At 38.0% G+C, this 23,719-nt stretch overlaps 1 protein-coding gene across 1 annotated transcript in view; it reads right to left on the minus strand.

Moving 5' to 3' along the window:
* LOC129234654 (transport and Golgi organization protein 2 homolog) overlaps window positions 1-23,719 on the minus strand; it is an 81,494-nt gene that overhangs the window by 6,742 nt on the left and 51,033 nt on the right. The window contains exons 5-6 of the mRNA XM_054868694.1: window positions 22,964-23,126; window positions 16,281-16,391 (exon numbers count right to left, since the gene is read on the minus strand). Coding sequence (XP_054724669.1) covers window positions 16,281-16,391; window positions 22,964-23,126 — 274 coding nt within the window. The remainder of the gene's footprint in view (window positions 1-16,280; window positions 16,392-22,963; window positions 23,127-23,719) is intronic.

Below are 23,719 nucleotides of genomic sequence, written 5' to 3' on the forward strand. Positions count from 1 at the left end.
TGCATTAGTTTAGAAAATAAGCAAACCAGTAAATAAGTGCTATTTTTCACTTTCAATTTTAAAGTTTGATGTATCATATTCATATGCGTACAGTTACATGTAATATGTCACGCAAAATACACTGCTCAACATTAAAAATGCAACACCAAGAAGGAGTGTTCGGAAACTTATACAAATTTTAGAGTAGACATACATCACTGAGTTATGTAAATGATGTGAAATGCGCAGCTCTCCGACGTACGTGAAGTAAGATATAAGGGAAGGAACTTGCAGAATGGGCAATATTCGTGTCGTTATTTCTGACTAGAGAATTATCGAAGAAATTTTGTTTTTGTCTTGGAGCATACGTGTAACACGAGAGAGTGCCAGGCCGACGTCAACGAAGGCACTTCCAGCAGACAGACGATTTTACGAGGGGTATGGTGATCGGATTGAGAAGGGGAGGTTGGTCCGTACGTCAAATCGCAGCTGATACCCACATGGATGCGAGCACGGTGCATCGGCTGTGCCGAAGATGGTTGGAACAAAGAATGTGGTAAGATTGAGGGATGCATGGGGCAGCCAGAGTGATGTCAGAACGCGTGGATCGTCGCATCCACTGACAAGCTGTAGCAGACCCACAAGTCACTTGTTCCTCGATTCTGCAGCAGGTGCAAGATACCCTGAATATTCCAGTGTCAACCAGAACCATTTCCCGTCGTTTGGTCGCACGTGGTCTGCAATCACGGCGTTCGCTAAGAAGACTGTCATTGACCCCACAACATAGACAGCAACGTTTAGTATGGTGCCGAACTAGAGTGACGTGGATGACAGAATGGCGAAATGTCGTGTTCTCAGATGAATACCGCTTCTGTTTATCCAGTGATAGTCGCCGCATACGTGTGTGGCGTCGACGTGGAGACAGATCCAATCCGGCAGTAAATGAGGAACGTCTCACCGCACGACAACGTGCATAATGGTTTGGGGCGCAATTACGTACAATTCCATATCACCTCTAGTTCGTATTCAGGGCACTATGACGGCCCAACGATACTTGGATAATGTGCTGCGGCCGGTGGCAATCCCTTACCTTCAACGGCTACCTAATGCAATTTTTCAGCAGGATAACGCCCGACCACACAGTGCTCGAATCTGCCAACATGCTCTCCAATGCACATAGATGCTTCCCTGGCTACCATACCCTCCTGACTTGTCACCAATCGAACATGTGTGGGATGTGATTGAACGCCGTTTGCAGACTCTGTCCCTGCCTCGTTCAGATAACGAACTGTGGCAAATGGTTGAAAGGGAATGGAGAGCCATCCCTCTGGACACCATCCGCACCCTTATTGACTCTATGCCTAGACGTGTTTCTTCGTGTATCGCTTTCCGCGGTGGTCCTACATCCTACTGAGCCGACGACGTCCTCGCTCTGTATTCTGCCTATCATTTTGAAATTGAGATCATTTATTATTCCTCGCTGTTTCTGTCTTTTTTTCCCAAATTTCATCACTTTCTGACCACTCCTTCTTGGTGTTGCATTTTAAATGTCGAGCAGTGTATTTTCATGGTTTATAACCCCAGTTTCGCCGACATTTAAAATTTCTTTTGCCTTAAATATATCAAAACTGAATCAGAGGCAGGAAAGAAAATTCGCATTGGTGAAACGGAGGGGGGGGGGGGGGGGGGGGAGGGCGGAACTGTGTTCCAATCTCATTCATTAATGTTTCTTTGCTTAAATATAAACAAAACATAGAGTCTTAAAATAGAAAGCCCAATGAATAAGTCCGCGCATATGCGCAGTCGTTGTGCCAAATTTGTGATATCCGCGATTTAACGTCCAGTTGCAACTGTTGGATCTGTTCATAGGCCCCATTCAATGGCGTGGCGCTGCGCTTACATGTAAGTATTGAGTGGGGCCATGATCTGTTTTATTAGTCTTGATTGAATTTCATTTCCAAAGACAACTTTTGAATAATTTTTAGATCTTAGATCTGTTCTAGCCTTGCAATTACAGTCAGAGATTAACAAACCCCTATAAGCTGAGAGTAAGTACATGTGAATTTAGGGGAAAATAGTGATTTTTTTAAACTTTAATTACTCCGGCCATGATGTCCCTGAGGTTTGAAGTTTTGTATATGTCCTCAATGGCCACCCAAGAATATGTATTAAAAAAATCATTAACATAACCCCCCCGGGGAGTGGGGGGCTACTGCAGAACCCCGGTAAAGTACGATTTTGGGCACAAAAGGCACATCAGTAGGGCACCAGGAATGGTGTGTGCGAATTTCAGCTTGATTCGTCTTTTCGTCTGGGCTGTAGCCCTGTCAAAGAAAGCGAAAATGTTTTTTGAACAGCGATTTTTTAACTTAAATTCCTCCTCTCCCTTATGGTCCATGGGATTTGTATTTTGGTTTATGCCGTCAGGGGCCACTAGAGATTGAGTGTACCAAAATAAACTCCGGGGGTCTTCATGGGGCTGAGATACAGAGGGGTGAAAACCCTAGAAAACCCCAACTTATTCTGTCGTGTAAACTGTTCTTGGTCGCTTCTATTTTCTTTCGTCTTTCCTTGGCGATGGATTTGCTTTTGTTGGCTGCTGACGTTTGGTTTTTCTTGGTAGCCGGGACGCCTCCCGCGTCCCGTGATATTTTAACAGAAGCTATCAAGGAAATTTACAAAATAGTAATTTTAATTAAAAATGAACTAGTCTTTTAAAAAGATGTGAAAAATCTTTCGAAAAGTAATACAAATTCGGGCATCTAATTGTAGGGCAGAGGTGTTGGTAATTCGAAATTTTCCGCAAATTTTGGGTTGCCAATTCCGACAATTTTGGGCTGACAACATATTTTGAAACTGAAGTTATTTAAAAAAAGAAAAAACTTTTAAAATGGTTATTTTCAATGATTTTTGTATGCATATTTGAAGAGTTACACGGAGAAGAGGGAGGTGGGATTGAGCTTCCTCATAGTTTACGAAAACTTCACACTGTCTTCAGAAAATTTTATTTAAGTCCACTTCCCCCCTGTATGTATAGGCACTCTCAAAGTAAATATATCGCTGGTGCTTTGACCTAGTTGAGGCTTTAGCTAAAATAGCAGCAATTGATACGTAATTGCTCTACTTCTTTGACGAGCGAAGATTTGCAAAAATCAAAATGTATGCGTCTTGCTACTGAGATTGAGAATTGATTAAGACAAAAGGGCATTTTGCTTCTGAAAACATGAAAACTGTTATCAAATAAGCAGGGTGCGTACCGTGTTGTTTTATTTAAGTCTTTTTTTTGATCATTCATTTTGTGCACCTTAAAGTGTTTCATGTTGAAGAAATCAACTTTTTTTTACTTTTCAAATACAGTCGTAAAATTTAGTGTTCTTTAAGTAGGAAACTGAAAATGTAAGCTTGAAAGCAGTTTGAGGGGCGTTTATAAGTGTCTAAAAGAATTCGGTATGTTTCTAAAAAATTATACCTAAATTTTTCCACAACGCGAAATTTCGACTTACGCGAGGAGTCTTGGAACGTATCCCTCGTTTAAGTCGGGACTCGACTGTATAAAACACTTTTTCTCAGAGACATAATCTTTTCTTTTTTTGTGTGTGTGAGATCAAGTGCAAATGATATAATAGTTCAAAAAACTAAAGAAACACGCTTTCGTAGCAAAATGAACTAAAAAGTGAAAAATAATCTTTGGATGAAAGTAGTTGACCAATCACTTAAGTTTAATGTAATACAAAAAAGGGTGGGGTGCTGTCTATTTACATTTTTCTTGGACAACAAATGGAAGAAATTCAAGACAACTGATAAGAAACCCCCCACGCTTTTTTGTATTACATTAAAATTAAGTGATTGGTCAACTACTTTCATCCAAAGATTATATTTCACTTTTTAGTTCATTTTATTACGAAAGCGTTTTTTTTTTTAGTTTTTTGAACTATTATTTTATTTTTCTGTTTTTTAGCCTTATGTTGGAGAATTATCAGGCGACGAAATTATTTATAAACCGAGTGCGAGGTAATATCTTAAAGTTAAGACAAGGGCACCCCGATGGGAAGCTACTGGTGAGTCATCGATGTATGTTTGCGGAAATATATTTATATTACTCTGAAAATTTGAGATGCATTTGAATAAAAGTTTTGTTCAACAATGGTCTGATCAGCAATGAATTTCCAATTGAAGGCTCACCTAAATTTTGGCACGAAATTAGTTAAAAACAATTATATTTCATGTTCTAATTACCTTGGAACATTGGAACAAATTTTGTCTGATGCAGAAAAATTAAAGGTTTTTGTAGATATTTTTAAATAATTTTTGCGAGCATTTTTTAATGTATTTTTTTTAATTTTTCTTTTTTTACATTGTTAGATTTATGCCAAAATATTGATTAAAATTGGAGGAAACTAACAATTAAAAGAGTTAATTAATTAATTTGATTATAGAATATTGCATTGTCATCGGGTCTGAGGTCGCGTGCCAAGTTTCAAAAGAATCCGATCGCAGGAAGTGGCCGAAATTTGAGCTGCAAGATTCCGTTACAAGATACATACATGCATACATACATACATACATACAGGTGAAGCTATAATAAAAGCGTGTTAAAAAACATTGCTTTTCTTTTTCAAATATAATTTTTGCAAAGACATAGAAAAAGCGCGAAGTATCCGAAAATAAGCGATATAACGAAACGCAATATGATGAAAGGTTACTGTACTATCGTACTATTAATAAAATCATCATCGAAATGAGAGAAATGAGCGTGGAACAATTGTCGGTGCTGCCATCTCTTTTCTATTCTAGTAAGTATATCGGTACCCTCTGGTAGTTTAAGCCGGTGGTGCTCAACCCGTTTCTTATCCGAGTGCCAACCGGAATACATATTGTCACGGATTCGGTGCGACTTCCACTTTCTTGAAATGAAGACACAGTTCTTGATAAAAACACAGGAGCTTTATTTACGCTATGTACAGGAGAAATCGTTAACAACTGCTAAAATAATCATCAGCAATTAAGCAAATATCACTCAACACCGTAAACTCATCGGTTACACACGTATTTACTTCCAAATACGAAAACAACACAGCGAAATGCCTCGCTATAAACAGAGCAAATACGCTCTCAGTTCGAATTCTCAATCGAAAACTCAACTGTTTATCCATCGCTAACGGCTTATATACACCGAAAAGAAATCTCTCAAATATTCCAGAAAATGCTACAACATTCTAAAACTACACTTTCATTGATAAAATCAGTGAATGAAATAAGAAAAAAAAAGAATAGGGGGTTGTATACTTTAGCCATATGTTAAGGGGTTGTATATTCATTACGGGAAACTATTTACAGGTTACGTTACTACAATAATTACTATTTACAGAATTTGTAACATTGCCCCCTTCCCAAGGACTGCACGTCCCGGGCAGTACAATCCCCAGAAAGGGTGCAAACTTCTATCACAAGTTCACAAATACACACATTAAATAATAACCAATAATGCATAGGAAACACAATAAAACAAGAAATATTACTAAACATTAAAAGCAAAAAAAAAATTATCTACAACTTTTATGTTATCAACCATGGTTGTTTACGTAATACTCATGAACTATGGCCATAGTATGGGGCTAACCGATCATAATGTACAACCCTAGGTTTTGCATTAGGTGATTTTTGGATCCTCACTTCGACGTCATTCAGTCGGTTAAGGACTTTGTAGGGTCCATCCCAATGCGACTGCAATTTGGGTGAGAGACCTTTCCGTCGGATGGGATTCCATAACCAAACCTTGTCGCCTTCGTTGAATTCATGTTCAGTAGACCTTGTGTCGTATCGGGTCTTCATCTTCTCCGCCGCGATGTTGATTCGCTCTCGTGCGAAGTTATGAACGTCTTCCAACCGGGCCTGGAGATCCTGGATGTACTCCTCAGGCGATGCAGGCGCATCCGGAGGACGACCGAAGACGAGATCACAAGGTAGCCGAAGCTGTCGTCCGAAGAGCATCTGAGATGGGGCAAATCCGGTAGTCTCGTGGACAGCACTGCAGTAGGCCAGCAGGAACAAAGGTAGCTTCTTGTCCCAATCCTGTTGATTTCTGGATACCATAAGCGAGAGATTATTCAGGATTGTGCGGTTAAATCTCTCCACCATGCCGTCCGATTGTGGGTGTAGTGGTGTTGTCCTAGTTTTCTCAATTCCGAAAATTTGACATAGGCCCTTAAACACAGCAGAGATGAAATTCCTCCCTTGATCGGAATGAATCTGCAAAGGTGTTCCATATCTCGAGATCCAATGTTGGACTAGAGTCTCTGCTACTGTGGTAGCTTCTTGATCTGGAATGGGATATGCTTCCGGCCATTTGGTGAAGTAGTCGATGGAAACAAGAATGTATTTGTTCCCATCAGTAGTTCTTGGTAGAGGACCCAGGATGTCGATCCGAATTCGTTCGAAAGGAGCTCCAACGTTGTACAGATGTAGCTTCCCTCTGCTTCTTTTCTTCGGTCCTTTACGAGCAGAACAATCGTCACAAGAATGGCACCACTTCTCCACGTCATCCTTCGCCTTGCTCCAGAAGAAGCGCTCCCGAACTTTATTGAGGGTTTTCAACACACCAAAATGTCCTCCAGTCGCACTACTGTGTATTTCTTTCAGAACATCTGAAATCCTTGATCGGGGAAGTAGTAACTGCCACCTAGACGTTTTGCCGTCATCAGATTCCCATTTTCGGTACAGTACGCCGTTCCGTAAATGGAGTGAATTCCATAAAGCCCAGTATCTTTTTGTTGCAGGACTAAAGATGGAAACGTCCTGCCAGCTAGGTCGCCGACTGTCACTCTCCATGAACTCCAAAATTGGTTTTATGTCGGGGTCTTCAAGTTGATCTTTTCGAACTTGGTCGTCACTCCATGGATCAGGTTCTGATGATGTTGGGGTCACTGTCACCTGATAGACAGTAGGGCTAGTCGTTCCATACTGTTTCTCGATTCGGGAACAATAATTGCAGTTCTCAGGACAGGGTCTCCTTGATAAAGCGTCTGCATTACCGTGAGACAACCCTTTTCGGTGCTTGATCTCCATGTCATATTCCTGGAGCCGCTGTATCCACCTGGCTATCTGGCCTTCTGGATTCTTGAAGTTCAAAAGCCAAGTTAACGAGGCATGATCTGTTTGAAGCAGAAATTTTCGGCCGTAGAGTTAATGATGGAAGTGTTCTACAGCTTTCACTATGGCCAGTAACTCCTTTCTGGTGACGCAGTAATTTCGCTCCGACTTCGATAAGCATTTGCTCCAGTAAGCGATGACATGTTCATTTCCGTCAATTTCTTGGGATAAAACAACTCCGATGCCCTGGTTGCTCGCATCAGTGTCCAGGATGAAGGATTTTTCAGGCTGAGGATAGGCGAGGATAGGCGTTGATGTTAAAGCCTCCTTCAGTCGTAGAAATGCATCTTCGCATTCCTTGGACCATTCAAACTTTTGCTTGCTCTCCGTCAGCTTATGCAAAGGTCGTGCCATGTTGGAAAAACCCTTTACAAACTTCCTGTAGTACGTGCAGAGCCCCAGGAAACTTCGCAGCTGATGGATGTTTTCGGGACGACTCCAACTCTTGACCGCAGATACCTTTTCTGGATCGGTTTGTACACCTTCAGAAGAGATGATGTGACCAAGATAGTTCACTTCCCGGCGGAACAAATTACATTTGGACGGGCTTAACTTCAGATTGGCTTCCTTAAGCTTTTGCAGCACCTTCCTAAGATTTGCCAGATGTTCTTCGAAACTGCGTCCCACGATGATGATATCGTCTAAGTAGACCAGACAGGATTCGTAGGAAAGTCCTCTTAACACTGTCTCCATAAGACGCTCGAACGTAGCTGGTGCATTGTAGAGGCCGAATGGTATCACTTTGAACTGCCATAAGCCTTGTCCAGTTGTAAACGCTGTCTTCTCTCGGTCCTCAGGGTGTATCTCAACCTGCCAGTAGCCACTCTTCAAGTCCAGGGTCGAAAACCACTTGTGTCCGGAAAGAGTGTCCAAGGTGTCGTCTATCCGTGGAAGAGGGTAACTGTCTTTCTTGGTGATTTCATTCAGCCGTCGGTAATCGACACAAAATCTGGTGGAGCCTTCTTTCTTTCGGACTAAGACGATGGGAGAGGCCCAAGGACTGCATGAAGGTTCGATTACATCATTCTCCTTCATCTCTTTCAGGAGGGTCTCAACTTCTTCCTTCTTGGCGAACGGTAGTCGTCTTGGATGCTGTTTAATAGGGAGGTGTTCTCCAGTGTAGATCCTATGCTGCGTTAAATTCGTCCTGCCCACATCCTCCGATGTAGATGAAAACAGATGCTTGAAGTCCTCCATCAATTATTCCGCAGCAGTTCTTTGATCCTTCGATAAGGGTGCACTCCCAATTAGCTTCGATGTCAAGGACTCAGAAGACACAGTCTCAGGGGAATTGATTCTTCTAATGATGCAGTTTACGGGAGTACAAGTTGCTAACACTTCGCCTTTCCGGATATTCCTTGGCCTTTCACTCACGTTGGCAACTCTCACAGGAATTACATCCTTAGAAAGGTCCACAAGCGTAGATGCTACCAGCACTCCTTTTAGGTTATTGTTTAGGTTAGGGTATTCAATGAGGCCGAATCTAAAGCTGTTGTTTTCTTCAACGGAGCCAGGTATCAAAGATTCTGACCTTGAGGGAATCGATAAATCTGTTTGGGCTATTATTTGATGAGCTGATTTTACATCATTTTCTACGTTGAAGATGGCTATGTCTTCTCTCATCGAGTGCAGTTCATTAGTCTTGAAATCCAGGATGAAGTCGTATTTCTTTAAAAAATCCAACCCGAGAATGAAGGGGTCCGTGATATCCGCGACGAATGCCGTATGATGGTAGGTGGCATTCCCAAAAACTATTTCCAAGTCCACTTTGCCTTCAATCTCGATTTTGTCACCTGTCACAGTCTGGAGACTTACGCGTGGCGATGTCCACAACAGTTTCAATCCAAATTCACGAGCCACATCTGTCCTAACGATTGTCACATTGGCTCCAGTGTCGACAATCAGTTTGCAAGGATTCCCATTTACATGTGCGTAAATGAAAAGTCCATCACTGCCACTACTAGAAGAGGAAATCTGCAGAGTTCTGGTGGTGTTGATTTCCTTCCCTCGCGTAGCTTGGCGAACCGGACAACTCCTTCGCAGGTGTCCTTCACTACCGCATTTCCAGCACTTCTGCTCTTGTTTCTTTTGGGCTGTTATGCTGCTCAGATGTCTTGCCAAGTCACCGAGTTGTCTCTCAAGTTCAGCGAGGTGGGACGACCTGGAATCAGACTCATCAGCTTGAGTCCGGATTAAATGACGATCCACACGGATTGCTTCTTGGGCGGCCTCGTATCTCATCGCATATACCAAAGCGGATTTCAGGTCATTTACATTCGCCATCCGGAGGGCCTTCTGGATCTCAGGATTCCGAACTCCGTCGATGAAGTAGTTGAGTACCAGGTTGTCTCGAACATCCGCAGGACAGTCGCAAAAAGCAAGATGCGACAGTCTCTCGACGCCCGCCGCTAGCTCTTGCAGGGTTTCCCCGGTTTTCTGGAAACGGGACTTCAACTGGAGTCGGCTGAAATCTTTCTGGCACTTCTCACCGAAGCGAAGCTCAAACGCAGCTGTGAGGGCGGCGAAATCCAGGCGCTGGCTGTCCGGAAGGGTCTGAAGAATGTCCGCTGCGTCACCTCTCAGGGATGCTGCAAGATGGCAGGCCTTGGTAGCAGAGTCCCATCCGTTCGCTTCCGCCACTATCATGAATTGAGTTTTGTAAACCTGCCACGAAGTTTTCCCATCATATGTGGCAAGTTTAATGGACGGTCGAGCAACCGATGTGGGAGCGCCAAACTGTACAGAGCTGCTTTCCGCGGTCGCCAATCTCCTTTCCACGTTCTTAAAGATCTCTTCTTTAAGTAAATGAAATCAAATTTATTTTCTACAGCATTGAATCGGCTTTCAACGGTATCAAATTTTTCTTCAATAGCATCAACTCGATGCCCTATGTCATTAAATTTATTTTCCATCACAGTCTTTACCGAAGTAAGGTCGTTTTTAATTTCCTCTTGGTTAGAAGCTAAATCATTTTTCAGCACCATTAAATCACTTTTCCATTGTCCTTGATTAGCCACCATATCATTTTTTAATTGTTCTTGATTAGCCGCCATATCATTTTTTAATTGTTCTTGATTAGCCACCATATCACTCTTCACAGAGTTGATTGCATCAAGCAGTTGTTTTAATTGTTCATCCATTGCGCGAGTAATCACCATAAAAATAAAGTCCAAATTTAAAAAGTCTTTATGAAAAAATGTCCAGAGTCACACTTACTGCAAGAAAGTCCTGAAGTAGCCCCACGTTGGGCGCCAATTGTCACAGATTCGGTGCGACTTCCACTTTCTTGAAATGAAGACACAGTTCTTGATAAAAACACAGGAGCTTTATTTACACTATGTACGGGAGAAATCGTTAACAACTGCTAAAATAATCATCAGCAATTAAGCAAATATCACTCAACACCGTAAACTCAACGGTTACACACGTATTTACTTCCAAATACGAAAACAACACAGCGAAATGCCTCGCTATAAACAGAGCAAATACGCTCTCAGTTCGAATTCTCAATCGAAAACTCAACTGTTTATTCATCGCTAACGGCTTATATACACCGAAAAGAAATCTCTCAAATATTCCAGAAAATGCTACAACGTTCTACAACTACACTTTCATTGATAAAATCAGTGAATGAAATAAGAAAAAAAAAGAATAGGGGGTTGTATACTTTAGCCATATGTTAAGGGGTTGTATATTCATTACGGGAAACTATTTACAGGTTACGTTACTACAATAATTACTATTTACAGAATTTGTAACAATATTAATTTTTCAAATGCATTCAAAAGCTTTCTAAATATATCGGAAAGGCGTTTAAATAGAAAGGAAACAACAATTATTTCTATCCTTAACTTGATTCTTAATCTTCTAGAACCATGGGCGGATTAATGGGGGGGAAAAGGGGGTAATGCCCCCCCCAGTTTTGGGAGGAGTTTATATAGTAACAACTTATCTTCCAAAATCTTATAACAAAAAAACTCATGATTTTTTTTCTTTTTTGAATAGTTCAATTAAAATGAAGAGAATGGCGAATGTCCTTTTCTGAAGGGAGAAAAGAAAAAGAAAAAAACCGAACGTTAAATACAAATAGTACAGCTGTCACTGGGGTACTGAAAATTGGTCTAAATTCACTATTTTGGACTGAAAACCATTTGGGCAAGTATATGAATGAAAACATAGGCTAAACGAGCTATGCATTCAGCTGCAACACTTATAATAATTGACGCTTGGGACCCTCCCTCCCCCCTCCCCAATTTGCGCTAACAGAACGATCTACTCGTTACGATTTGTTTTCTCTCTTTTCAGAATGTTTATTTTCAATTTGTGTGATTTCAAAAACTTGATGTTATAGGTTGTTACAGACGAAAGATTTTGAAGAACCTTCTGGATTCACACGTTCAAATGAAATTGGCTGATTTGAAATGTATGCTGTTGCAAAAGAAGTAAATAGCTAAAAGGTTTTTGTAGAGCAAAATACTATAAAATGTAACAGTTAACACCGTAGCACAACTCTTGTAAGATCGCATTATTACCTGATGAAATGTTTTTATAACTGTATTTTCTTTATTTTTTAAAGGAAAAAATTTGTATACAGTGGCTCTCAAAAGTGTTCGTACACTTTGAAAATTTTAGTAAAACCAAAATAACTCGGAACTGAATTCGAATATGGAGTCCAATATTTTTTCACATCATTCATATGTCATTCTAAATACAACCCATTGGTTTTTTCAAAATTTTAACGGATCTACTTTTTTGAAATGGGTCAGAAAACGAAGAAACAGAGAAATAACACTCCACAAAAGTCATCGTACACTCAAATATTTTCGAATAAATTCATGATTAAAATTATCATATGCCGTTTTATTAATATTTTTGCATTGTATTGACCCTTATAAGTCATTTGGCTTTAATTTTTTGTTTATTTATTTCTTAATATTGTGCTTATTGCTATAAAATCGCTGGTATTTGTAAAAAACCGCAAACACCATTCAAAATTCGAATTTGTTTCCCACAGTTGCGGTAAATTAGTTTGAAATGACTCTAAATTAGTTAATTTATTTGTTTGTATAGTACAGTTCTTGATAAAATGGTTTAAACAAAGGAATCGGACCGAAAACAAGGTAAGGAAAGGTCAACCGGCAAAGTTGACAAAACGTGATCGGAGATTGAAAGTTGAAAAAATTATAAAAAATACACATTTGAGTGCTGTAAAAGTTTCTACAGAGTTAAAAGAAAAATTTTATTTTTAATTTTCACCTAAAATTTTTCGCCAAGTTCTCTGATTAGCTGGATAAAATGGGGCCTCTTCCCGCAGAAATTTTCTTGTTCGCACGAAAAACACAAAGCTTACGCTTTTCGCCGCAAAATCAAGGATAAATAAGCTAAAAACGTTTTAGAATTACGTCTTATTTACAGATAAAAATGAATTCAACATTTTTGGTTAAATTGTTGCATAATTGTAAGTAGAAGAAAAAATTAGGAACTTAATCTTAAGAACTTAGTTGGATCAGTTAATCACGACGGTGGAGGTGTTCTAGTGTGAGGATGCATATCAGCATCAGGACTTGATAGTTTGGAATTTTTTGATGAAATAATGAATCATACTGTTCCTTTAAATATTTTAAAAAACAATTTTGAACTCTTAACCAAAAATTTGGTTATTGGAAACAACTTTGTTTTTTATCAAAATAACGATATGAAGCACTCGGCTTTCAACGTTCGCATCTAGTGCCTCAAAGATCGTCCTAAAATTCAGAAAATACCCCCTCAATCTCCAGATTTGAACTTAATGTAACGTATTTAGAGATATCTATAGGCTGGATTACGAAAATAGGGCTTTAAAACGAAAATAGAGCTAGAAACAGTAAGACTCGAAGTGTGGTTGAACACTTACTCGGAAATTACGCAAAAAAAAAAAGAATGAAATCTATTCCCAGACGTTTAAAAGGTGTTATGAATACTGTATGATATTCTACTAATTAATAACTTAATAAAAAGTTAGATTATTCAATAATATATAGACATTTTATAAAGTGTACGAAGACTTTTGTGACATAGAATTTCCAGCACTTTTTGGTTTTTGATTTTTTAAAAATTAAGTTTTAATATTTTTTAAAAACTTTTCATGTAGTTTTGTTAAAAATTAATCATAGATCTTATAATTAAATACCTATTCTGAAATATTAATTCTAACCAATGAATTGGGGCCTATTTCGTTGAAAGTCGTAGGTGTACGAAGACTTTTGGGAGCCACTGTATATGATACTAATAGTTAGAACTGTACTTCATGCGCTTGGAAAATTTTCAGCTTGTCTTTTTTTTTTTTTTTTTTTTGAAGAAAGAAAAGTAAATACTATCGCAAACTGAGTAAACTTCAGTTATGTGAATATTCTGATTAATTGAATCTTTTTACTTAGAGGGAAAGTACCATTTTCCTTACTTTCTAAACACTGTTTAAAAATTAAGGTAAGTCATAATCATCTAAGTCTAAATGAGACAGTTATTGTCATTATTGAAATCTAAGTAATTCAGTTATCAAAAGTTTTGAAAAAATTTGCTGAAATTTGATAAAAACCGATAAATGCCTTGCACAGATTGGTAACATCGTAAAAATCCTTTAGATGTAAAAACTGACGAATTTTCGTTACAATTACAAAAAATCAAACAAAAATCTGCAGGTAAGAGTGAGTTACATGCAGGGCCGGATTTGCCTATAAGATAAACAAGCTATAACCTAGGGCCCCTGCTTTGAAGTGGGCCCCTAACTCCCAAAAAATTGTGATTCGTTCCTTAAAAAAATGGAAAGTGCTTGAAAAACTAATTTCATTTTCAAGTATGTACTTGAAAACCTTGAATATTTGGAAACGTGTGGCTACAAACCTTAAATTTTAAAATTTATAACAAATTGTAGGAGGAGGAATGCCAAAATGTGTCAAATTCAGCTCCTTGCTACATCCTGCATCAAAAATGTAAAAATCATGGTTCTCGTGTTTGTAACATATTACTTGAAATAAATTTTTGTGACTCACATGCTTCATATCTTGCTATTTATTTAATCCCGAATGCAGAATTTTGGAAATTCTTCTGTATTGATTGCTTTTATCGTACTTTTACTGCATATTGTTAATCTGTTTAGCCCGGGGAAAAAATGATACATTACCCCTATTCCTTTTCGTTTTCTGTAATACTTATAATTAAAAAAATGTTGTGATGAGAAATTAAAAAAATTAATTTTTTCTTTAAAATTTAAAATAGTCGTTTCTTACAAATAAAAATACTGTACAACTGTATAATCTACTACTCAATTTCAGAGACTGGAAAGTACAAATTATTGATAGGTTCTAAAATCCCTGAAAAGACTTAGCGCAGTATAACCTACCAGGACTCTTGAGCCAAAAACCCAATCTAACCAAACAAACCTTGAAAATAATTAGACAAGTCTTTGAAACTCCTAAGCAAAGTGTGCTTCAATTTTATTTCTTATCAAGTGTATAAATTAAGAATTGTTCAAATGGGTAGTATGTTACTTTCTTGATACCTATCCTCTAAATCTCATTTCTTTTAAAGTATTAACTTGCATCACAAAGCATTTTTAAAGCATAAAACTTTAAAAAAAATATTTACCTATTATTTCCAATTAACCCTTATAAGACATTAAAAAGGGCAGAACTTTATGTCCATTTTATATAATTTCCTCTGGGGGAGTAACCCCCGGGCCCCCTAAAATTAGAGATATTCTATATCCCACTTAAAAGGGAGCCCTGCGTCACTCTCTTAATACCAACTCTTTTAAGGTCAATTCAAAAAGGACAGCATGATTTACACACAGTAATGAAAATTGCACATAAAAAAGTAAAGAATGGCCTTATGCATCACAGAAAACAGACAGAAACGTGGGAGGAGGGGAGATCAAGTAAAAATGTTGCTCCAAAAAAAAAAAAAAAAAAAAAAAAAAATCCTGTCCCCCCCCCTCCCAGAAACTCAGTCCTAAATCCGCCTATGTCTAGAACTCAATTTCTGAACATTTAGCTTCAAATTTCAAACATTGTGACTGATCGAGGTTTTTCGATTTGTAACATTGAGTAAAACATTGGGCCACACGAATCGGCTTTGCGGGGTGCATGTGGCACATGGGCCGTAGGTTGGGCCCCACGGAATTAAACTATGAGGATAAAAGGAACTGGATAATAAGCAAAACAAATGTTTGCACTTCTCCACAGTCGTTTGAACTCTGAAAAAATAAATAAGTAAAAGGTTTTTGAAAATCGGAGAAGTTAGCGTACAATTTCTATAATCTAAGAAATTCACGTTCTGCTGTAAATAAATAGTAAATCAAGCAAAGGCACTTCTGAGAAAAATCAACTTTTCTTTTTGTTTTTGATGTAAATAGAGTTTTTTTTCACTCATTCACTTTGGGTTTTCTACTAGTTATGTTTAGTTTATTTGAAGATGGAAATTGTAGAAGGTGTCTAAAAATAATTCCTTCGAAATTTCATATTTGTAATTAACGTTTTGGGGCAATTGATCTTCGTTTTAAAGTTAAACTAATCTTTTTTTCCCATACTATTGTTCAAAAACGGAGAAGGATCAGAGCTCTTTTTTTAGTGTGGCAAACAGATGTCTTCTCAGTCGAAGAATTCAAAGATGGCTACTTTGACATCTTCATTTTCTTCTTTTCCGATAAATTTTTTTGTAAAAAGAGAGAAATAAGTGAATACTGGGGAGTGCAAGGTCAGGAGTGAATGGTAAAAGAGGGCGAAGATGTTCGAAACAGGAAGCAACTGCATCAGGACCATGCCACACCACATATATCATTTGCCGACTCGCCAGGCTTGGAAATTCTTTCGATTCCGCTATATTCCCAGGCCTTGCACCCTCCTGTTTGCACTTATTCCTGTCTTGACATAACTTTTCGGCGGAGTACAAATTCAAAAACGGAGATGTCAAAGCAGCACTGCTTGGTTTCTCTACCTCCAAAAACAAACTGTTCTTCAAGAACGAAATTTACAAATTCCCATCACTTTAATAAGAAGTCATAAAGTATGTCATACAATAAATATAAGTTAACTGTATTTTAAAAAGCAACGTTTTCTTCCTCTTCATAAACGGACTTTTTCGGTAGAACTGATATAATTAGTGATGAAATGTCCTACCTGGAGCCATAGAACCCCATTTCAGGTTTAATAAAGATTGCGCTGAGTTGTTTGATATACTCTTCGGGTCTTCCTTCCGCATCTTTAACCAGCTGTTCGTCTGGATAGTGTCTGCAAAACAAGTACATAAATAAGTTTAAAACGAAATCATTAAACAATTCTGAATAAAATATGACAACGTGTATAAAGTACAAATTGAGAATGAAAAAAGGTTAAAAAACCAGCAAACAGCTGTTTCGGCACTCTAAAATACAAGTGCCATCATCAGTGCATTAAAAACGAAGACAGGTTCACCCGACTAAAACACAGTCGAGGCGAACAATGGAATGAGAGACGAGTTGTAAAAGATATGAGAGCAGTACCGGAAACGATGACGTCAAGGTTACGTCAAAACTCAGGAGGATAGTTGCACTCAGGAGAAACGTCACGGACAAAAAATGAATTAAATAACAGACTTCCAAACATTAGGAAAAGGGGGAGTGCTAGACAAACCATTGACGAATAAATTAGCATTTTTCCATATGTAATATGACTCCCAAAAATCTAAATCATGAATGGACGAACACCCGTGAATAATTTTGGCGGAAGAAAAAATAAAATTATGACCGCAGGACCAACAATGTTGAGCAATAGAGGAGCGTTTGAGATCCTGTTTTTTGACGTAATTTTCGTGTTCTTTTATCCGGAATTTGAGGGATCGACGAGTCTGCCCAATGTAGGCCAATTTGCACTGGCAGGTAACACTGTAAATGCCCCATCTGTCAAGGTTCTGAACAGGGTGTTTAAGCTGTGAAAATTTTAATTTATTAACAGGAGAAAAAGTGACGGAAAAATGAAAGTTTTTTAAGATTTTGGCAATTTGTAGACTGATTTTAGGAAAAAAGGGTAAGACAACGGAACTCGAATAGTTCACAGGAGCAAGTGTTTGATTTTTGTTAGTTGAGCTACATAGCTTCTTATAAATGGTATCAATAATATCTAATGTGAATCCCCGATCCAACGCAATACTTCGTAGGTAATTCAGTTCTGATGAAAGTAAATTGGAATTTGAACAAATGGCCAAAGCACGGTAAATAAAAGATCTAAAAGCAGCCAATTTTTGTTTAGGAGGATGAACGGATAACTTGTGGGGGGGGGGGGGGGAGAGAAACAGCAAAGGGTTTACGGAAAACAGTAGTTGTAAACGTATTGTCATGACGAGTGATGGACACATCAAGAAAAGAAAGATGATTACCAGATTCCAATTCAACCGTAAATTGAATATGTGGGTCAATAGTATTTAGGATGGATAAAAGGTTATCAAGGTCACTGACAGACGAGACCAAAAGCACAAAAATGTCGTCAACGTACCTGACGTAAAAATCAAATTGCATAATTTTAAATAATTTAAGTTCGAAATAGTGCATGTGCAAATCACTTAGAATTGGACTCAAAGGGTTGCCCATAGCAAGACCTTCAGTCGTCCGGAAAAAATTACCGACGAAAACAAACGTGTTTAGTTTTAAGCAAGAACGTGTTAAATTGCACAATTCATTGATCTCAAAGTAGGAAAAGTGATGTTCAGTTAATCTCATTTTAAGACAGTCTAACGCACCTTCAACAGGCACGTTAGTGAAGAGTGATTTCACATCAAAAGAGGACATTCTATGGTTATTTAACTGAAAAATTCGAAGTTTGCGAACAAAGTCAAGAGAGTTCCGAACAGTAAAACAGTTGCTGGAAAGAAGAGGTGAAAAAACGGAAACTAAAAATTTGGCCAATTTATAAGAAGCACTACCAATATTAGAAACAATGGGACGGAGAGGAATGAGTGGTTTATGCACTTTAGGCAAAGCGTAGAATCTGGAACATTGTGCAACAGAAGGAATCAAGCGTTTTTTGTGAAAATCTGGAATCAACGGAGATGACTACGCTCCTGTGAACTATTCGAGTTCCGTTGTCTTACCCTTTTCTCCTAAAATCAGTCTACAAATTGCCAAAATCTTTAAAAAGTTTCATTTTTCCGTCACTTTTTCTCCTGTTAATAAATAAAAAAATTTTCACAGCTTAAACACCCTGTTCAGAACCTTGACAAATGGGGCATTTATAGTGTTTCCTGCCAGTGCAAATTGGCCTACATTGGGCAGACTCGACGATCCCTCAAATTCCGGATAAAAGAACACGAAAATTACGTCAAAAAACAGGATCTCAAACGCTCCTCTATTGCTGAACATTGTTGGTCTTGCGGTCATAATTTTATTTTTTCTTCCGCCAAAGTTATTCACGAGTGTTCGTCCTTTCATGATTTAGATTTTTGGGAGTCATATTACATATGGAAAAATGCTAATTCAATCGTCAATGATTTGTCTAGCACTCCCCCTTTTCCTAATGTTTGGAAATCTGTTATTTGATTTATTTTTTGTCCGTGACGTTTTCTCCTGATTGCAACTGTCCTCTGTAGTTCTGACGTAACCTTGACGTCATCGTTTCCGGTACTGTTCGCATATCTTTTACAACTCGTCTCTCATTCCATTGTTCGCCTCGACTGTGTTTTAGTCGGGTTGAACCTGTCTTCGTTTTTTAATTGCACTGATGATGGCACTTGTATTTTAGAGTGCCGAAACAGCTGTTTGCTGGTTTTTAACCTTTTCTCATTCTGAATTTGTACTTTATACACGTTGTCATATTTTATTCACTATGCAGTACAAAGTTTTCGACTACTTTTTATGAATAAGCAATTCTATTTAAATATTTAAATAAATGATAATATAATTGAAACATAAATGAAACTTATCCGAAGATAACATTTGAAGAATACATAAAAATATTAAGCAAGAAAAAAATAAATATATAAAAATTGTAATTTTGCACTTTTAATGTACAATCATCTCTCTAAAGGAATCCAAAAAGTTTTAGCTTTGAGATTTTTGGCAAGGGTGCGAAGTCGGAAGGAGAATGACACGACTCCGATTCCTGGAATTTTAAAGCCTCCGAATACCATGAAATCGGTTCGACTCCGATTCCTACTCCACAGCAATGGCACAGCTGCATTCTCGGAGGAAAAAGAAATTTTAAAAAGAAATAAACAATGAAATTTGAATACTTAAAGAAATGAAAAAATTGTAGAAAAGTAAATGTTCGAGGACGACATTTTAAAAAATCAATTATAAAAAATCATTCTTTAATTTTTTATTTTTACATGCTATGTATTCTACAATGATTTCTAGCAGAAAAAAACACTGTATGTATACATTTCATTCGATTACTTCAGAAATATTTTTTTTCTGCTCAAATTTTTGTAGCTCTTTTAATTATGACCATCACTGTATTAAATCTACACCAGAGCCGTGACTAGGGAGGGTTTTAGGGGTTAAACCCCTCCCATTGGTGAAAAAATAATAAATCAAATGAAGAAAAGTGCAAATTTGGCTTAAAATTAACTTGAATGTTGAAGTTTGTGCACAGCATTTTTTTTTTTTTTACCATCCCCTTTTAAGTTTCCTAGAAATTTAGAAATGCCTTCTCTTTATCGACTAAAATCATATTTTGGAAAAAGAGACATATCTTTTTTCAGAGAGTAAACTATTGAATCACATTAAAATTGCCAATAATGGGAAAATGACATTAAATTCTAGTAAAAGGAAGTCATGTGATGCACATATCAGCTCGTTTGTAAAAGGAAGTAAAAAGAACTATTTATTGGATTTTTTCGAATTGTTGCCTATGTCACTCAGTAAAAAAGCCCTTTTCATGTAGTGAAGGAATTTTTCAAATAGGTGCAGTGGTTCCAGAGATTACCTCGAACATATAAACACACAAAAATCCGCCCTCTCTCTTCACAATATTAGTATAGATAAAAGCAAAAAAAGACAAAGTTTTCTAACAAATCTAAATAGTACCGTTTCTCGAAGATACTTTATCATTTATAGTTCAGCTGCAGCGGTGTCAGTGTGACGCTCCAAAATCTCCATATTGTTTGTTAAATTAGTAGTTCTATACCTTATTGTATGTTCTATGAAGGAGTTGTATGTTTAATCAAAATAAACACCGAATATTTGTCGCATTTACAATTCCGTTCTTGCAGCAATCATAATTTACAATTATTATTTAAGTGCGTATATATTTTTTGAAGCCTAGTGGCTCAGTGGTAGACTTCCACGCCACAGGTCCGGGTTCTATCCCTATGTGTTGACTTAACGGTTCATCCCTTTGGAGGGCCGATAAAATGAGTACCAAGCGCGCTTGGGAACTAAACCCTGGGGGTTACGCGTTAGGCTGCCACCTAACCGGAACATCTGCCTAGCACCCCAGAGCCCTTGGTCAGGAAGACTGAGAGGAGCACAGTAGGCCTTAATCCCCATGGGCTAGCGTGCCACTGGGTTTGGTTTGGTATATATTTTTTAACTCTACAAATTTTATCCCGGTTAAATGGGGGCCGATAAACGACGTTCCACCGAAAAAAAATACAATAACAGATATGGTAATATTACTTAAAGCGAAATCTTCTAGGAATTTGACTCCCCGTTTTGTCCCTCATTGTGACCATCAAACAGAAATGAATAATTTTTTGGCACACTGTTGTGTTTTCCTGAAAATGCAGAAATGAATGAAAAATTATTGAAACCAAAACCCCTCCCTTTATGAAATCCTGGACACGGGCCTGTACACCACTCTTTTGCGCACTTAATTTCAACTGAAGTGTTAAAAAATTTACAACCAGGGGCGTGCACAGAAGTTTTGGGGTCCGTCACAAATGACTTTTACCAGCTACGTGGCCCCTCCACATTGCTTGCCCTTACGTCCCTACATGTATTTCACCTTTTATTTTGAAAATCTCGGGCTCCCTTCAGGCTCGTACCCGGGCCAACAGGTGTCTCTTCTCACCCTCTATGCATGCCCCTGATTACAACTAATTGAGTTGAATTACTAAATGCAGTTTGCTATTTAATTCTAAAAAAAAAAAAAAAAAAGCGAAGCATCCGTGCTTTTTTAAAAATGAACTATAAAAAATTCAATGTTTTCCCTAGCTTCTCTACTAAATAGCTCATTTTCTTATTTATTTACGTTTGTTTTTATTAAATTGAAAATATTTTTAACCTTAACACGTCAATGGAATTACCTCTACAAATGTCGACGCAGTTATGCTTATTATGAAAGATTTCACAGAAATAAAAGTCAAATGAAAAGCAATTTTTCAATTGAAGAAATTAATATAAAACTTCTTTGATGATGAAAAAGAAACTAAAAACACGTTCATATTATTATTAATTGCCCAATGATTCAGCGAAAAGCTTGAATAGCGTTTAGAAGGGTACAGCTAGTCGAAGAACGAAACTTTTGAGCATCCGTTTTGAAAAAAAGATGAACTTTCGTAAAGCTAAAACAGGCATACAACCTGCAGCACACGTGCCAAAGTGGGACAAGTCGGAGAATTAAGCGTGACACACGAAGACTTATTGAATAGATTTTAAAAATAAAAATGCTTAATAACTTTAACATTGATTTTGAGCAGAATCTCCTATAGCGAAAGCCACCGCGGAGCAAATCTATAAGTCCTCATATGACGCAACTGCAAAAGGCTGAGCAAAAATCCTTACTTACCTATTTAGTGCACTCAACGCTCGCCAACACGTGCGCCAATCTCAGACAAGGCTCAACAGCAGTATTATTATCTGCGATTCTGCAAAAATTGTTAGTACTGTACGATGAAGAATTTAAAGTGGCATACGTACAGTCCCCTCTCTCACCCCTCTACTCTTCCAGAAAGTTTGACGAACCCTGAACTAAAATGTAGGCATTTCCTTAAATGCACCCAAAATGTATTTTGAACAAATTCGTTCAACCGATGTTCGTTTCATTGAGATTTTAGTGTACGTAGCAGAAAATTGACAGTTTTTAATAACTGAAACTGAAAATAGTATTCAAAAGATCTATGCTTTTGCTGAACTGCCGTAGTTTCAGAAACAAATTGAAATCTCTCGCCATGTTTTAGAACTTTGCTTTGCTTCAATCCAAAAAACCAATTTTAACAGTTACAGTTAGGTTAATAAATTACATCAACAGAAAAGCAGATTGACAATAATAATAGCACTGCAAGCTATGAAAAATGTACTTTTGATTGAGTTTGGGAAACCCTAATTGATCAGCATTTTGTATGTACAGTCTGACCACCGATTAGATGGAAAGGCAACTACTCGGTTTACAGGCGGAAATGGACGCATTTATTAGTTGTCATGGATGTCAGTTTTCGCAGATATATATTAGCCTCCAATTTAAATAGAGTCATATTCAAATGAGCGGAACACGAACATAATTTTTTTACTTTTCTCCTCATTCAGATCATGGCTCCACTAGATAGCGATGACGCTTAGCGGGCTTTGACAATTTATGACTTTTCTGTGTTAAACCGATGCAGCTCATGCATCCACCAATCATTGTCAAGAGATCAAAGTTTGTTTATTTTTGATTGGACGTCACCCATTTTGACCTCAAGCGGCGCCGAGAGGAACCCACCAATCAATTACGACGTCATGGAACAGGGGCTCCCTGTAGTGCCCTCTTTGTTGCCATGAGTTTCAGCGATTGTCACGGCCTATAAGAAGTAAGTGAGGCCATGTCCAGATAGACTCGTCTTAACTGGACGGTTGCTAATTCCATATACTCCGTGGTCAGACTGTATACCAGACTGTATACTGCATACTCACAGAGTGTCGTCCCTTAGTACGCTGAATATTTTTGAAAGAACCTCCTCTTTTTGGGAAGCTCTTGGTTGTCCTCCAGAGATAACCACATCTTCAAAGAGCTGCTTGGCGGCACCAATCTTCCTCCAAGGTTGAGCAGGAGTGCTGTTACCAAAAACATGTACACCTACGAAATGTTATAAAAAGGAAATGCATTTTAAAGAAGGATTACAATAGCTTAAATGCGATGCGTGCATGCGTTTGGCATGCAAATACAGTACTTGTAAATAGGGTAACTTTCAAATTATGTAGAACTTGTCTGAATTAAGGACATGGTACACGGACGCAACTTGCAGAAGTTCCCAATCTACAATGCACAACATCAAATTTTTATAACAATTAGGGGGTTCTGCCCGCGGTTTGCTGACGCTCACAAACCCCCGAAAATTGTTTCGCAATCCTATTAGATTCGTATAGCCCTCAGGGGCTCTTGCGCCATTAAAAATAAACAAACCAACCAACCTATTTGATTCGCAAATATTTAAACCGTCTACTAAAAAAAATCAGATTAAAAAACACGTTACGAGTACCGTTTCGAGCGAAATGAAAATCCCCTTCTCTCTACACGTGTAAGGACTTTTGTGACCAAAAAACCTTTCCCGGAAGGAATTTCTGGCTGCGCTAGCGCGGAACGCGCACATTTAAGTTGTTACGTTCAAATAAACTTGGACAGTTTATCTTTATTTTTATGTATCATTTATAGTGATAAATGTAATAGTT

The sequence above is a fragment of the Uloborus diversus genome, chromosome 1 (genome assembly GCF_026930045.1).
Source record: "Uloborus diversus isolate 005 chromosome 1, Udiv.v.3.1, whole genome shotgun sequence".
Classification (NCBI taxonomy): Eukaryota; Metazoa; Arthropoda; class Arachnida; order Araneae; family Uloboridae; genus Uloborus; species Uloborus diversus.